The sequence below is a fragment of the Gobio gobio genome (assembly GCF_949357685.1).
Source record: "Gobio gobio genome assembly, chromosome: 4".
Taxonomy (NCBI): Eukaryota; Metazoa; Chordata; class Actinopteri; order Cypriniformes; family Gobionidae; genus Gobio; species Gobio gobio.
Genome location: NC_137100.1, coordinates 18,012,753 through 18,028,619, shown reverse-complemented (window position 1 = coordinate 18,028,619; position 15,867 = coordinate 18,012,753). Strand labels below are relative to the sequence as shown.

The 15,867-nt window shown below is 39.3% G+C and overlaps 1 protein-coding gene across 3 annotated transcripts in view; it reads right to left on the bottom strand.

Moving 5' to 3' along the window:
- arhgef15a (Rho guanine nucleotide exchange factor (GEF) 15) overlaps positions 1-10,697 on the bottom strand; it is a 30,644-nt gene extending 19,947 nt beyond the window's left edge. For 2 of the 3 annotated variants that reach the window (XM_079815650.1, XM_079815651.1), the window contains exons 1-7: positions 10,544-10,697; positions 9,907-10,308; positions 7,372-8,121; positions 6,801-6,855; positions 6,181-6,245; positions 450-697; positions 189-349 (exon numbers count right to left, since the gene is read on the bottom strand). In XM_079815650.1, coding sequence (XP_079671776.1) covers positions 189-349; positions 450-697; positions 6,181-6,245; positions 6,801-6,855; positions 7,372-8,121; positions 9,907-10,308; positions 10,544-10,550 — 1,688 coding nt within the window. In that variant the 5' untranslated portion in view covers positions 10,551-10,697. The remainder of the gene's footprint in view (positions 1-188; positions 350-449; positions 698-6,180; positions 6,246-6,800; positions 6,856-7,371; positions 8,122-9,906; positions 10,309-10,543) is intronic. The other variant, XM_079815652.1, reaches the window with a different exon arrangement.
- Between the last annotated feature and the right edge of the window lie 5,170 nt (positions 10,698-15,867).

Sequence of the window (15,867 nt, the reverse complement as noted above, 5' to 3'; positions counted from 1 at the left end):
AAATTCCATGCTATTCCCCACACAGAGCTTTAGAAGACTTGGAACAAAGTTCACAAGTTTAGACATCTTTTATGGTACCTTTTTGGAGTTTGATTTACAATCTATTTTTGAATAGAAAAGAGTAGCTTATTTTGTGGTCCACAGAAAAATAAAACAATTTCCCTTTGTTTTTCTTCTATCTTTCTCACCTCTCGCTGACTTCATAGACCTGCAGGAGATTGGAGAAGAGGGCCTTCCTATCATGAATGACCAGAGTCTCATTGAGTTCCCGTGACCCCAGGAAGTGATCCTTCAGAACCCGCAGGGAGCGCAGGTAGGAGGCCTCAGAGGTGAGCACCTCAAACATGCTCTAAAAACGCACATAAAGATTAAAATAAAGATATGTACAAACTGAACTTGACAAAAAAGATGTAAAGTTACTCCTAATACTGTTAAACTATTACTCCAACCTCTTGTCTCTGTATTTCAGTGCGAGCGAGTTTGTATAACATTCCACTTTCCTTCACCACTGGTAAGTCTTGCCAGAGCGTAATCTCTTCGGGGCCTCTTTTGGATCGGGGGTCAACCACCCCCAGCCTTCCGGGACCCTCTAAACCCAGAGTTTCACTAACACTTCTCCTGTTGCAATCAGGACTATCAGTCTGTGTCTGACTGGCTTCTTTCGAGACCTTAGCCTGGTAGATCTGATACAGAGGTTCTAAGGATGACACAATGTGTTTGAGAAAAACGTTTGGCTGATTCACAAAAGATCCAAAAAAATGTTATCGCATCCAATGTCCATTCAACTTATTCAGTGAACTATAATAACCAAGTAAGTAAGTAAGTATTTTTTTTATATAGCACATTTAAACATAGCAGAACTATCCAAAGTGTTGAACAGAGTAAATATTAAAAAAAATAATAATAATAAAAACAAGAATAAAATAGAATAGAGACAAAGTGAAACCAGACAAAACAAACCATAAAATACCTCTAAGGTGTTTGGTGGTGCAGTTAACTATAAATCCTGCTCCAATACCTTCATATTAAATAAACCAGAAAACCACTAACTGTTATTTTTAGATTAAAATATTTTGGTGGTCCTGGTAAACCATACAGATAAAAATGTCCCCACAAAGACGGTGTGACGGGAAAATTTAATCAACGAAGGATATTAATAATTATATTCATATATCAAAGAATATTATACCACATAAGAGATTGTTTTGCTATGCAGGACTGCAAGTTAAAATCCACAAGACAGTGGGACCAGCAAAGTGACCTTAGGGGTTACTGTCCACCTAAATGTGGGATGAAAGACATATGGGGTTATTTGAGTGCGTGTGGAAATTTACAGGAGGAGGGCTGTGTGTGACCTTGTTTGAAAACAACTATAAGAGCTGCACTTTTGTTATGACTTGCAGGCAATGCTCTGCAGACATTCAGATGGCTATCCGACTGTTGACTCTTATTTTGCAAAAGAATAAACCATTTTATTAAATTATTAAGATTTGTCTCTTATTCAGAGTTGATTAGAAAATTGCCACAACAACAGCAATATCTGAAAATCCTTTTCCTTGTAGGGACATTTTTTGGTCCCTATGAGGAAAAGAGCTTCTAAAAAGTGATGTTTTTTGAAAATGCTGAAAGTTTTCTGTAATGAGTAGGTTTAGGGTTAGGGTTAAAGCAACACGCCAACTTTTTGGAACTTTAGCTAATTCACCATGTCCCCCAGAGTTAGATAAGTCCATACATACCATTCTCATCTCCGTGCGTGCCATAACTCTGTCTGACGCACCCACCGCTAGCCTAGCTTAGCACAAAGACTGGAGGTAAACGGCTCCAGCTAGCCTACTGCTCAATAAGTGACAAAATAACACCAACATTTTCCTATTTACATGTAGTGATGTATAGTTACATCGTGTACTAAGACCAGCGGAAAATGAAAAGTTGCGATTTTTCTAGACCGATATGGCTAGGAACCAGTAGCGGTTTTGGGCAGCAGCGAACCAGGCAGTTGCCTGGGGCGGCATTTTTTCATGACACATGGGGGGCGAAACGAGCAGTTAAAAAAATAAATAATCCTCTGCGCTGCGAAGCGGTTTTCTGTCTATCGTTTCACTGAGGGGAGAATTGGTATATTGAAACCCTCTGCACAAACTGCAGCTGCAGGTGCCCCTGCTTGCTGAGAAGGTGCCGTGCACTTTGGTTGTGTGTGTGTGAGAAGGGGGGAGGGGCGCGGGGAACAGTTCACTGGTACCCCTTTTCCACCAAAGCAGAGCTAGAGCTAGATCGGAGCCAGAGCCTAGTTTCAAATCGGTTCTTTGTGTTTCCACACCCAAAGCCCTAGCTCCGAGCCAGGAAAAGTGGTTCTTAAGTAGCAACAAAACATTGCTGGGCTAGAACAGGGCTAGAAGTAAGAACCGATTACGTCAGGCGCTGGGGGCGGGGTCAACAAGGCCAACACAAACTTGAGATCCGCCATTTTTTAAATAGCAGCTAATGGAGCTAACAGCTGCTGCTCATTTGTAATCTCCGTCTATACAAATTACGGCGAACTGCATGAATGCGTTGGATTCGCTGTGTTTTCGTTGTGTTTTGATGCCGATGTAGGATCGTAAAGCCGTGAGAATCAATAGTAACGCAACGTTTGCATTGTTGATGGAAGGCTTGTTCGCAGCGGTGCTGTGCAGAGACCGATCGCCGTATGATAACGAGTCCAGCGAGAGCATATGACTCCTTATGCTTTTGATTCACTCATGCGTTTTTTTTTTATATATCATGCGTGGATCGGTCTGCGCAGCGCCGATGCGTCTCGAACAAGCCTGGTGTGTGTGTGTTTCCCGCTGCCCAGGGTTGCCAGGTTTTCACAACCAAACCCGCCCAATTGCTACTCAAAACAAGCCCAATCGCGTTCCAGGGGGGGATTCCCCAGTAAAAATCACATTTGGGGGTAAAATATGTGTTTTTTGGCATGGTTGCCTACTAAAATTCGCATTCCCGGGGCTAAATATCACATAATTGGGGTCGCTTCATCCCGCGGACATGAAAAAACAGCCCGCGGCAAAACCACAGACTTGGCAACATTGCCGCTGCCTCGCTAGCGGTGCTGAGAAAGATGAGACGTATACAGTGACGTAAGACCTGGCTCTGTTGTGGTTCTCAGCCCATGGAAAAGCAAACGGTTCTTAGAAGGCTCCTCAGTCGAACCAACTATGAACTGGGACTAGCTCTGGCTCTGAATTAGCTCTAGCACTGCCTTGGTGGAAAAGGGGTATATGTCTCTCCCAGAAGCAGAGGTGTGTGTGTTCATCTGAGCATCATTGGTCTGTCACCATTGGTCTGTCACCACTCATCAATGTCAAAATATTTGAGAAAACCAATCAAATCAGTGTAGGCGGGCTTTATGTTCACACAGAAGCTGATGAGGCGCGAATTTTACACATTTGATCTCCTTATTCAAGTCAGAAATGTTGAACAAATTACAAAAATATTCTGGCAAATGAATAAACTTGTCTAATTTCGCCATTTTTAATTGAAAATAGGCCTATGTAATGTGATTCATAATGAACTTAACAAACAAAGAAATATTAACAAACTAACAAATACTAACAAAGCTAGATCAGGCAAGATTAATGAGTGTGTACATTGTAAATTAATATAATTCCATTTGTAGCATTCAGTAAATAAAAAGCTTGAAGGAGGTCTTGCCCAGGGTGCAATTCAATGTAGAACCGCCACTGCTAGGAACTATACTATCATTCCTATGTAGTAAACAAGGAACTTTGCTGCCGTACCATGGATGCAGCAGGCGCAATGATATTGCGCAGCACCTGAAAATAGGCTAACTTCCGTCAACATAACCAACGTGACAACCTGCTTGCACAGAGAGCGTGCTGGGGACTATTTTCAGATGCTGCGTAATATCATTGTGCATCCATGGTACGGCAGCAAAGTTCTTTTATGATTACTATGCAGGAATGAGAATATAGCTCCTAGCCATATCAGTCTAGAAAATCACAACCTTTTATTTTCTGTCGGTCTTAGTACATGTAACTATACACATCACAACATGTAAACAGGAAAATGTTGGCGTTATTTTGTCACTTATTGAGCAGTAGGCTAGCAGGAGCCATTTACCTCCAGTCTTTGTGCTAAGCTAGGTTAGTGGTGGGTGCGTCAGACAGAGTTATGGCACGCACTGAGATGAGAAAGATAAGTCCATACAAACCAAACTCTGGGGGATACGGTGAATAAGCTAAAGTCCCAAAAAGCTGGTGTGTTCCTTTAAGGTAAGGGGATAGAATATTGTCACTTGGTTGCAGGAAGGCAGACACCGACAAAGATCATAAATCCAAATGAACAGGTTTAATGGTATTCCTGCACAAACGATCAGGCAGCAACACACTAATAACTGTGAAAGGACAAGGACTGAAAGGAAGAACTACATATAGGAACACAAACAAGGTAACGAGCAAACACAGCTGAACAGAATGAACTAATAATGAAGGTAACCATGGGACAAAGGAGTAACAAAGGAGCGGCGGGAAACTGAACAAAGGGGCACATGAACGAATCAGAATACAAACAGACATGTGACAAATATACTGTTTGTTCAGTAAATATACTGTTTGCTCCTTCTTCCCACTAGTGATGGGCAGACCGAGGCTTCATGAAGCACTGAAACATTTGAAGCAAATGTGGCATATTGTTTCGAAGCTTCGAATCAATCCGACACCCGTCTCTACGGCGACATCTAGTGGTCACTTGCATGTGTTGATCTGAAATACCTTGACAATGGTCCATGTTAAAAAATAAAATAAAACATCTGTCTGACAACTACATGATCTTGGTTTTGTAACCTGTAGCCTCCTCATTGTGAATAACTATAGTTTTCTTGTGGTCATGAAAAATGAACATTAATAAAATAAAAAAAAGCCACAATGTGTCACATTTGTTACATAACATTTTTATTCAGAAATATTATTTGCTCTGCTGTTGAAGGAGTTAGCTGACTTCTTTTTTTTTTTTTTTTTTTTTTTTACATATAATTTCTCCAGCCTTTGAAAGAATCCTCTCACATGGGACACTTGCACCCTCCAGAATGCCAGGATGAGCTCCTCAAATGGTGCATCAAGACTAGCTGCCTATCACAATACACACATCTCACTTTATTTGGTGTTTCCAAATGGAAATGAACCCACACCACAGATGTACGGCATCTCTTGTAATGGACAATAACAAATAACTTCCTGATTAACAACATCCTCATGCTGGGAAAATGTTATATACACAAATGCAAGTTCTTAAAGGTGAAACCAAGATTTTATTAATTTCATAATGAGTTTAACTCGTATACAAAAGCCCTCAAAGTTCTGAAAATGCAATCAGTCTTGTTTCCATTATAGAAGAATATGATCTTCAAACAAAACCCTATAGCCCCTGTAATGTTTTTTTGTTTCTTTTATTATGATTTGCCTGATATATTTTTCTACTGTACTTTCAAGCACCTGAACTGTATTTTGTAATACAAAAATGTTCTGTTATTGCCATGCTGTTTGTAAATGATTATTTATTCAGCAATAAAAAAAAAATTACGGCATCTCTTATGTGGAGCCTTCATTTTTATCTATTCTATTAATATATCTATCTATATATCACCTATGAATCTATATAATTCTATATCTCTAACTTATGCTGTGCTATCTGTCAATATCTAACTTAGCCTATATGAATGTGTCACTATATCTATCCTATCTGTCACTGTCTATACCTATCAGTCAATATATCTCATTTAAATCTAGCCTAACTAACCAAAGCACACTATATATCTCACTTATAGCCTATCACAAAATCACTGCTATCACAAAATCTCTCTCCTCTCACAAAAACCGACGAGGTGAAGATGGATTAACTTAACTTTTAAACTGTGGTGAATTAGGTTTATGTGTGACTGTGTGGTTTGTTCCCGCCCCCTTTAATCAACGCAGTTTCGGCAGGCGCCACCTGATGAAACACTTCAGAGCTTCATTTAGCCATAGTCACGTGACATGGGTGTTTCGAATCACTGTTCGGGGCAGTGTTTCGAAACATCTGCGCTTCGGGATCTCGGCAAAGCCCCGAAACGTCTGTTTCGCGTCTGCCATCCCTACTTCCCACACAAACTAACTCTAATACAACATTCATTAAAGTATCTCTCACCATAGTCACTGTTTGGTTCCCAGTCACTGGAGATCCTCCGTGGGATTCCGGTATTGTCACACAGCCTGCAAGAAACCTACAACTACTTAACCTGGCCATGCATTACTTGGCTCAAACAGATCATAAAGGCCAAATGACAAGAGTGTTCTTTTTAAAATGTAATTTCTCATCAAAAAGATGACTAAACTCACAACAAACCTGGGAGACAAAAAAGGTTAGTCTAACCAACTCACACTTTCATTTTGACTAGCCTTTCCAGCTAGCAGTGAGTCAGAAATGAAGCCTCTCTTTTTCAAATCCGTAAAAGTTGGAAATGTCAGGTTTTTATTTCAGGGAAAGAGGATGTGTAAATTAAACTATTCTCAACATCTTTCAAGTAATATTCTAAAAGTGTATAAAGGAATAAAAAAGTAGATAAAATGAATAAAAAGTTGTGGGTGGGTCAAAAACCTTTAATGTTTAGCTTACTCTCTTTTCTATGCTAGCAGCAAGACAAAACTTTTCCACTGAGCCCCAAAAATTACAGACAGAAATTGTTAAAAATGTTGACTCCCTTCTGAAAATAATTGCATAATTTGCACACTTTTGAGAAAGGCTTATTAATATTGTTGTAAACTTACTCTTTTGTGTCAATAGACTCCCAGCCTTCGAAAACACTATTTTCATAGCTCTCACCTAGAAAACAAACAGCTTTCCAGAAATCTTGACATATGTCTGTTTCATTTTAAGCAATGATTAAAGCATTTAAAAGCAGATATTTGTGGAAAAAAGAGTAACTGATAGCGTACTTGTGCACACTGTGTTATTTGTTTATTGTATGATTCTTTTATGCATAGCAATTGTGCGTTACTCTACGTGGCCTTGTTAATTGCCCCTTGGGGACAAATAAAGTGTTGAATTGAAATTGAATTGAATTGAACTGAATTGTATCTTGATGTCCACAGTGATTTCAGCACGAAGGACATGTTCCTGGATCAGTTAGGGTATAGGATTAGAGCTGGTTTTAGGGCCTTGGACAAAGTTACCATACTTAATGTTTGGGATTAGAGACTGTTTTTTTGACAATAATTTTGTTCCAGGATCAACACAAGACATTGATCCAAGAAGATGTCATACTTGGCAAAATCTTTGCCATTAAAAGAGCACAGTAAATATTATAGTCATGCAAACTTTTTCTCTAATGAAACTCACCTGAGGGGTTTAGCACAGATATGGGGCAAGACAGTCTTCCACGCTCACAGCTGCTGGTGTTTCTGATAGGTAGACCACCTCCTCGAAGAGAGACCAAACAGGCCAGCACTGGCTGAGAAGACCGCCTCTCTTTCTTTTGCTTTATTGGAGGGTGCTGAGGAAGTCGTGGGGGAGGACGAGGGGGGACAGCTGGAGCAGTAACTTTAATGTCATTTGATGGCAAAAGATCCAAGTATATATGAGCATCGGAATGGTCAAGCTGTGTATATTGTTGCCTATTTTGATACTCAGAGGACTGATAAGTCCTTTGTGGTACAGGGGGTTGTGAGTGGTTTTGAAATGACTCCTCAGCGTATGCAAACGCTTTTCCTGGTAATTTGTGAGGGCTGTGGTGAAGTAGAAAGCTTTGGCAATTTACACACGGAGGCAAAACTTGGGGTTTCGAATGGCAAGATGGGCTATTCTGTGATTTACTGACTTCATTGTTGGGTAGGTGTAAAACCTCCTCCTTTTTTGGAAAGTCTTTTCTTTGACTTCCTCTGTTTTGATGTTTATGATTCTTTTCAATTACAGTATCCATTCCATTTTCCTCCTTTTGTAGAGGTACCCAGACCAGTTTCATACCAGGCCTTTGAAGGTGGCAGATGCAATGACAGTGTTTCTCCTCTGAGGTGTTTGGTGGTGCAGTGGAGCCCTGATGATCTTCTATGGTGCCACTTACAGAGTTATTCATTTCACTGCCATCAGGAGCTGAAGGAATGAGGTGATTTATTAAGTTTACCAACAGGCCCAGACAGAATTTAAAAAAAAATTCTCACATTTTCTACTCTTATTTTTGTTCTGGTAAAATAATGTAGACTATTAAATCAATTATAATGTATATTCAGTAACACTTTATTTTAGAGTCCAATTCTCACTATTAACTAGTTGCTTATTAGCATGCATAATACTAGGATATTGGCTGTTTATAAGTACTTATAAAGCATATATTAATGCATTATTCTGCATGACCATATTCTACATCCCTTAATCCCAATACCCAGTTGTTAAAGTCTGGCAACACTTTATAATAAGAGTGTAGTAAGTACTTACAAATAATTACCAAACTATTAGTTTATATTTAATTAATTGTTTGTAAACTGCAGTTAATACATTAATAGACTATATACACATAGTTATTCATTCATTCATTGATATTCATTCATCATTACTGTTATTAACAAATTATTGTTTAATTAGCTCATATGTAAAGAGTTAGATAATGCTTTGTTAACAACTTATTCTCAGTAAATAGTTCTCCTTTTAGATTAGGGCACAGAAAAGGGGAAAATTACATGAATTAAGTGCTTTTAACCAACCTTTAAAGCACACACACACACACACACACACACACACACACACACACACACACACACACACACACACACACACACACACACACACACACACACACACACACACACACTGGGTTTCCATGTTTTATGGAGACTTTCTATAGAAATAATGAGTTTTATACTGTACAAACTATATATTCTTTCCCCTATACACTGTAAAAAAAATTCAGGTCTCCAATTGAACATTTTCTAGTGACTGATCACATCTAAATTTTTCAGTTGGCCAAATTTAATTTCTGTGAATTGATGCAATTTAATTAACAGAAATTCAATTTGGCCAACTAAAAAATTTAGATGTGATCAGTCACTAGAAAATGTTCAATTGGAGACCTGAATTTTTTTTTACAGTGTACCTATGCCTAATCCTTACTAATGTATTTTAACAAAGTGATCTTATGTATTTTAACAAAGTGATCTTATGAGTATTTGTATGTAATTTATATTGACAGCATTATTTATTTATTTTATAAGTGTTTAGTTTTGGGGATAGGCTTAATGTATTTGTAAACTTTTTAATGAACTCTTAATAATAATAGAATTAATGTCCAATAAAGGTTGGTTTAAAGCACTTAATGCCATTTTCCCATTTTATTTTTGTGTTTGTTTTTTTGAGCACAAAAAGTATTCTCGTTGCTTTATAAAATTAAGGTTGAACCACTGTAGTCACATTGACTATTTTAACAATGTCTTTCCTACCTTTCTGGGCCTCGAAAGTGGTAATAATGTTGCTGTCTATAGGGGGACAGATTTCAGAAGCTCTCTGATTTCATCAAAAATATCTTAATTTGTGGTCCAAAGATGAACAAACATCTTAAGGGTTAGGAATGTCAAGAGGGTGAGTAATTAATAACAGATTTTAAATTTTTGGGTGAACTAACCCTTTAAACAATAACACTTTGTTAATTACAATGACAATGAATGAAGAACTATTTGTATATTGTCTATTAATGTATTAACTAAAGTTTTAAACTGTTAATGCAATGATTTGTAAATACTTTATTACATATACTTATAAAGTGTTGCCTGTACTCTTTATGTTGTTCATATAATACATATACCTTATTCAACTATTTTAATTAATCTAAACCTACATCACATATAAAGCACACACGTTAGAAACATATTTAAAAGATTTCACTACCTGATCGACCCACATCCACATCATCTACTGCCATCTGATTTCTTTCAGGCATCTGTTTTTCATCCCATAATCTAAGTCCACTTTCAATAGGTCTTGAGAATGAAGATATATTCTCCACTTGGTCCTCTATCCTGGTTGGACCTCTAGCTTCAACCCCCAAAGCCCTTCTATTTTGGCTCATTTCTTTGGAGTATCTTCGTTCTTTAATGCTGTAGTTTATTGCTGTTTGCTTGCCTAATCCTGGTTCAAAATTACGCAAAGCCTGAGCAACTCTGCTAGAGGAACCAAAGAGGCTTGACTGGTGTGAAGCATTAAGGTTTGGTTTTGGTGGAAGGTTGGGTTTCTGTGGAATGGTAGGTTTTCCATTGGATGGTTTACAGATTGCCTTATCCATTTGATTCTCTAAAAGAATTTTCATGAACAAATGAGCAAGATTCACAAATTAAAATCCAGAGACACATGGATTACTGAATTATATTACACAATATTAACCAAACACAGCAACTAATGCAACAAAATCCCTTATTGTGCTGATTTCAGTATCAACAATTTAGAGTCTTCATGGTCAGTGAAGCCTGTTTTGTCACTCTTTATTATTTATATCAACATATTTAAACAAGAAAAGAAGTTAATTTACCTTTCATTGAGCAATCAGGGCTGCCATACACACTATGTCAAGAAATGTTTAACCTCCGCTGGTGTGTTATCTTAACTTGTGAGCAAACTTTCTCTGAGTGTTGTTAATAAATGTCACTAATCATGGTTACTTCTTCTTTCATATGTTGTCCTTTGGTCTTTCGCATGGCTTAAGAGGGAAGTAGGTCACCAGACCAAATGGACAGTTCTACATTATATAGTGACAAACTGTAGGTGCAGGACATAAGATGATGCAGAGTAACTTAGAATTTTGTGTGTTAGATCTGTATGATCTAAAATCACATTTTCTAATTTCTACAAGCATTGTGACTTACATGAGGAAGTTTTCTGATATTTTGGATGTTGTTACCTGTATGGGACGCTGGTGTCCCCTTTTTACCCAGCAATACTTCCTCATACCCAATCTACCTCACAAGAAATATATTTCTTGTTCACCATTTTCAAATTATATAATTATATTATATTATACACAGATCAGGCATACCATTATGACCTAATATTATAAGGGCATAACATTATTATCCTAATATTGTGTTGATCCCCCTTTTGTTGCCAAAACAGCCCTGACCCGTTGAGCCATAAACTCCACTAGACCCCTGAAAGTGTGTTGTGGTATCTGGCACCAAGATGTTAGCAGCATATCCTTTAAGTCCTGTAAGTTGCGAGGTGGAGCCTCCATGAATCAGACTTGTTTGTTTAGCACACCCCACAGATGCTCGATTAGATTGAGATCTGGGGAATTTAGAGGCCAAGTCAACACCTCAAACCCGTTGTTGTGCTCCTCAAACCATTCCTGAACCATTTTTGCTTTGTGGCAGGACGCATTATCCTGCTGAAGGCCACCAGGGAATATCGTTTCCATGAAAGGGTATACATGGTCTGCAACAATGCTTAGGTAGGTGGTACGTGTCAAAGTAACATCCACTTGGATGGCAGGACCTAATATTTCCCAGCAGAACATTGCCCAAAGCATCCCACTGCCTCCACTGGCTTTCCTTCTTCCCATAGTGCATTGTTGTGCCATGTGTTCCTCAGGTCCATTCCTCCCAAAAAATACCTGAAATACTGATTCATCTGACCACAGTACACGTTTCCACTGTGTGATGGTCCATCCCAGATGCCTCAGAGCCCAGAGAAGTCGACGGCGCTTCTGGACACTGTTAACATAGGGCTTCCTTTTGCACAGTACAGTTTTAACTGGCATTTGTGGATGTTACTACGTATTGTGGTACTTGACAAAGGTTTGCCAAAGTAGTCCTGAGCCCATGTGGTGATATCGCTTATAGATGAATGACGATTCTTGATGCAGTGCCGCCTGAGGGATCGGAGATCACGGTTGTTCAGCTTAGGCTTGCGCCCTTGTCCTTTACGCACTGAAATTCCTCCAGATTCATTGAATCTTTTAATTATGTTATGCACTGTTGAATGTGAAATATCCAAATCTCTTCCTATCTTTCTTTGAGGAACATTGTTTTTAAAAATTTCAATAATTTTCTCACGTATTTGTTGGCAAACTGGCGATCCTCGGCCCATCTTTGCTCCTAAAGGATTAGACCTTTCTTGGATGCTGTTTTTGTACCAAATCATAATTACAATCACCTGTTGACATCACCTGTTTCAAATCACATCATTATTTAACCATTTTACCTCATTACTAGCCCTAAATTGCTCCTGTCCAAACTTTTTTTGAAATGTGTTGCAGGTCTGAATGACAGGAAAGGATGCATATTTACAAATGACATGAAGTTGACCAGACAAAACATGAAATATTTTGTGTTCATATTGTCTGCAATGAAATACAAAGTAAGTCAAAGTAAATTTAGAAATCACTTCTTTTTTTTTTTTTTGCATTTTCCATACTGTCCCAACTTTTTCTGATTTGGGGTTGTATTACACGGAACGTGAAAATAGAGACCCCAGCCACCATAGTCACATGTTTACTGGGAGCCAGTGCGCCTGACATCAAAGCAAATTTAAAAGTGCTGGCTAATGCTAATCGTAAATTCTCTAAGATTATTATTCACGTCGGCACTAATGATGTTCGACTTCGCCAGTGGGAGATCACCAAAATTAACATTAAAGAGGTGTGTGAACTCGCAAGTACAATGTCAGCTTAAGTTTTCAGTCGCGGAGGGAGTCTTTCTCCTCTTCCTCCGTTTCGGAACCACTGAACTCGGGACCACCGGAACTAGGTTCGCCGGAACAGTATCCACCGTAACGGAGACTCCCGGAACTGGGACCACCGGAACTGGGACCACCGGAACAGGGACCACCGGAACAGGGTCCACCGGAACAGGGACCACCGGAACTGGGACCACCGTATATCTTTCTGGGACTGGGGAACTGGGACCACCGGAACTGGGACCACCAGAACAGGGACCACCGGAACAGTCACGGAGGGAGCCTTCCTTCTCCTCCTCCGTTTCGAGCCCACAGGAACTGGGACCACCGGGACAGGGCCCACCGGAACAGGATCCACCGGAACGGTCATCAGCTCACTCCTGCAGGCGAGCGAGACCCTCAACCATCGTCTCAAAGGTAACCCAATTATAAGCACTCCTGAGCAGCCAGTCCATGGGCTCGTCGAGTGCAGAAAAGAAAAGGTCCTTTAGAGGCCCTTCATTCAGCCTTAATCCCTCCGCCGCTCTAAGGAATTTGGCCGCGAACTTCCTCAAATCAGCCCCTTGTTGACGGAGGGACATTAGAGACTGAAACCGAAGAATGCGTTCGTAGTGGGTGCACGAGACAGTGGGGGCTGGTGGGTGAGGTGAAATCGTCTTTTGCTGAGTCCTCGAGATGGTCGTTATGTTATGTTACGTTAACCTTAAAGAAAACTAAGGTGAGGAATTGCATGAAGAACTGAAATTTATTATAAATAACCCAAACAAAAACCCACAAGGGGGAAAACATAATATAAAGCAAGACAACAAAACCACAACTTCAAAACAAACATACCAGCGGATCACGGGGAAGGGAGACGTTAGACAACGTACCGACAAGACTGTGAACACAAGGGAAAATTTTAAGGGGAAGAAATCAGGAGGGAACAGTTGGGAGAAATCAAACACTAATCAGATAACAAGGGGGAGGGATCAGACAGAGACACGAGCACATGGCCCAAAATAACAACACACCACATGTGCTCCACAAGACAGGACAGGCATGTGACAATTACCTAGTATCATGTATACTTAATTTAGCTAAGGCTGCAAAGCCATCTCCTCGCTTCAAATATGGCAGGACTATCACTGCTGCCACCAAAGATTGCTTTGTAAATAATTTTCCTCATTAGTTTTATCTCCTTAGCATCCCAGATAGCCTAGAGGAACTCGATGTTGCAACAGAAACTATTGACTCTCTCTTTTCCAGTACTTTAGACAAAGTTGCTCCCCTGAGCTTAAAGGGATAGTTCACCCAAAAATGAAAATTTGATGTTTTTCTGCTTACCCCTAAGGCATCCAAGATGTAGGTGTCTTCGTTTCTTCAGTAGAACACAAATTAAGATTTTTAACTCCAACCGTTGCTGTGTGTCACTAATATAATGCTTGTCAATGGGGTCTAATTCTATTAGAGTAAAAAAAACATGGACAGACAACTTCAAATTAAACCCCGCGGCTCGTGACGACACATTGATGTCTTAAGACACGAAACGATCGGTTTCTGAGAGAAACCGAACGATACTTATGCAAGTATTTCACCTCTTATCAGACAAATGTTTTCAGCTCTCCAGACTGCCATCACTTCCTGTAAGTGAGGTCAAAATTCCGGCCGGGTCATAGATATGTATAAGTAGATTCCTCATTCGAGCGATCCACGCAGGCACTAATGAGGAATCTATGTATATATCTATGACCCGGCTGCTATTTGACCTCACTCACAGGAAGTGATGGCAGTCTGGAGAGCTGAAGACATTCATCTGATATGAGGTGAAATACTTGCATAAATACCGTTCGTTCGTTGTGTTCTACTGAAGAAACGAAGACACCTACATCTTGCATGCCTTAGGGGTAAGCAGAAAAACATAAAATTTTCGTTTTTGGGTGAACTATCCCTTTAAAGAAGATTAAAGAAAAAGTCCAACGCTGTGGTACAACGAGCACACTTGGGCCCTTTAAACAGCAGCCAGAAAAATGGAGCACAGCTGGAAGAAAACAATTTCGCAATTTGTGGAAAGAGAGCATGATTGCATACAGAAAGGCTGTAAAAACTGCTTTATCTACTTATTTCTCGACTCTCTTAGAAGAAAACAAACACAACCCTAGGTACTTATTCGATACAGTGGCCAAATTAACCAAAAATAAAGCTTCAACTTCTGATGTTTGTAAACAGCACATCAGTAATGACTTTGTGAACTTCTTTACGTGTAAGATTGATAATATTAAGAAAAAAATTATAACCATGCAGCCGTCTACTACAGTATCACATCAGACAGAGCATTGTAGTGTCACTGAGGAAAAAATACACTCATTCACTGCTATAGAAAAAGGAGAATTGGCTAAACTCGTTAAATCATCAAAATCAACAACATGTATGCACGACCCTATACTAACTAGGCTATTAAAAGAGATGCTTCCAGAGGTCATAGATCCTCTTCTTAATATCATTAATTCATCTTTGTCAGTAGGATATGTACCGAAAATGTTTAAGTTGGCTATTATTAAACCGCAACTTGATCCTACAGAATTAGTCAATTACAGGCCAATCTCAAATACCCTTTCTGTCAAAAATACTAGAAAAGGCAGTGTCCTCACAATTATGCTCCTTTTTAGAAAGAAATGGTATCTGTGAGGATTACCGGTCAGGATTTAGACCGTTTCATAGTACTGAGACTGCTCTCATCAGAGTTATAAATGATTTACTCTTATCATCCGATCTCTCTATAAGTGTTACTCAATCTTAGTGTTGCATTCAATACTATCGACCACAACATTCTTCGGAATAGACACAAAAATTATGTTGGCATTAGTGGAATTGCATTGGCATGGTTTAAATCATACTTATCTGACCATTATCAGTTTGTAGCAGTAAATGAAGAGATGTCACACCGATCACAAGTTCAGTATGGAGTACCGCAAGGCTCATTGCTAGGACCGTTGCTTTTCACCCTGTACATGCTACCACTGGGAGATATCATTAGGAAGCATGGCGTTAGTTTTCATTGTTTTGCTGACGATACTCAGCTCTATATTTCTTCACGCCCCGAAGAAACTTACCAATTCACAAGATTAACGGAATGCATTGTTGATATAAAAAATGTAATGACTAGTATTCTCCTGCAACTTAATTCAGAAAAAACAGAATTTT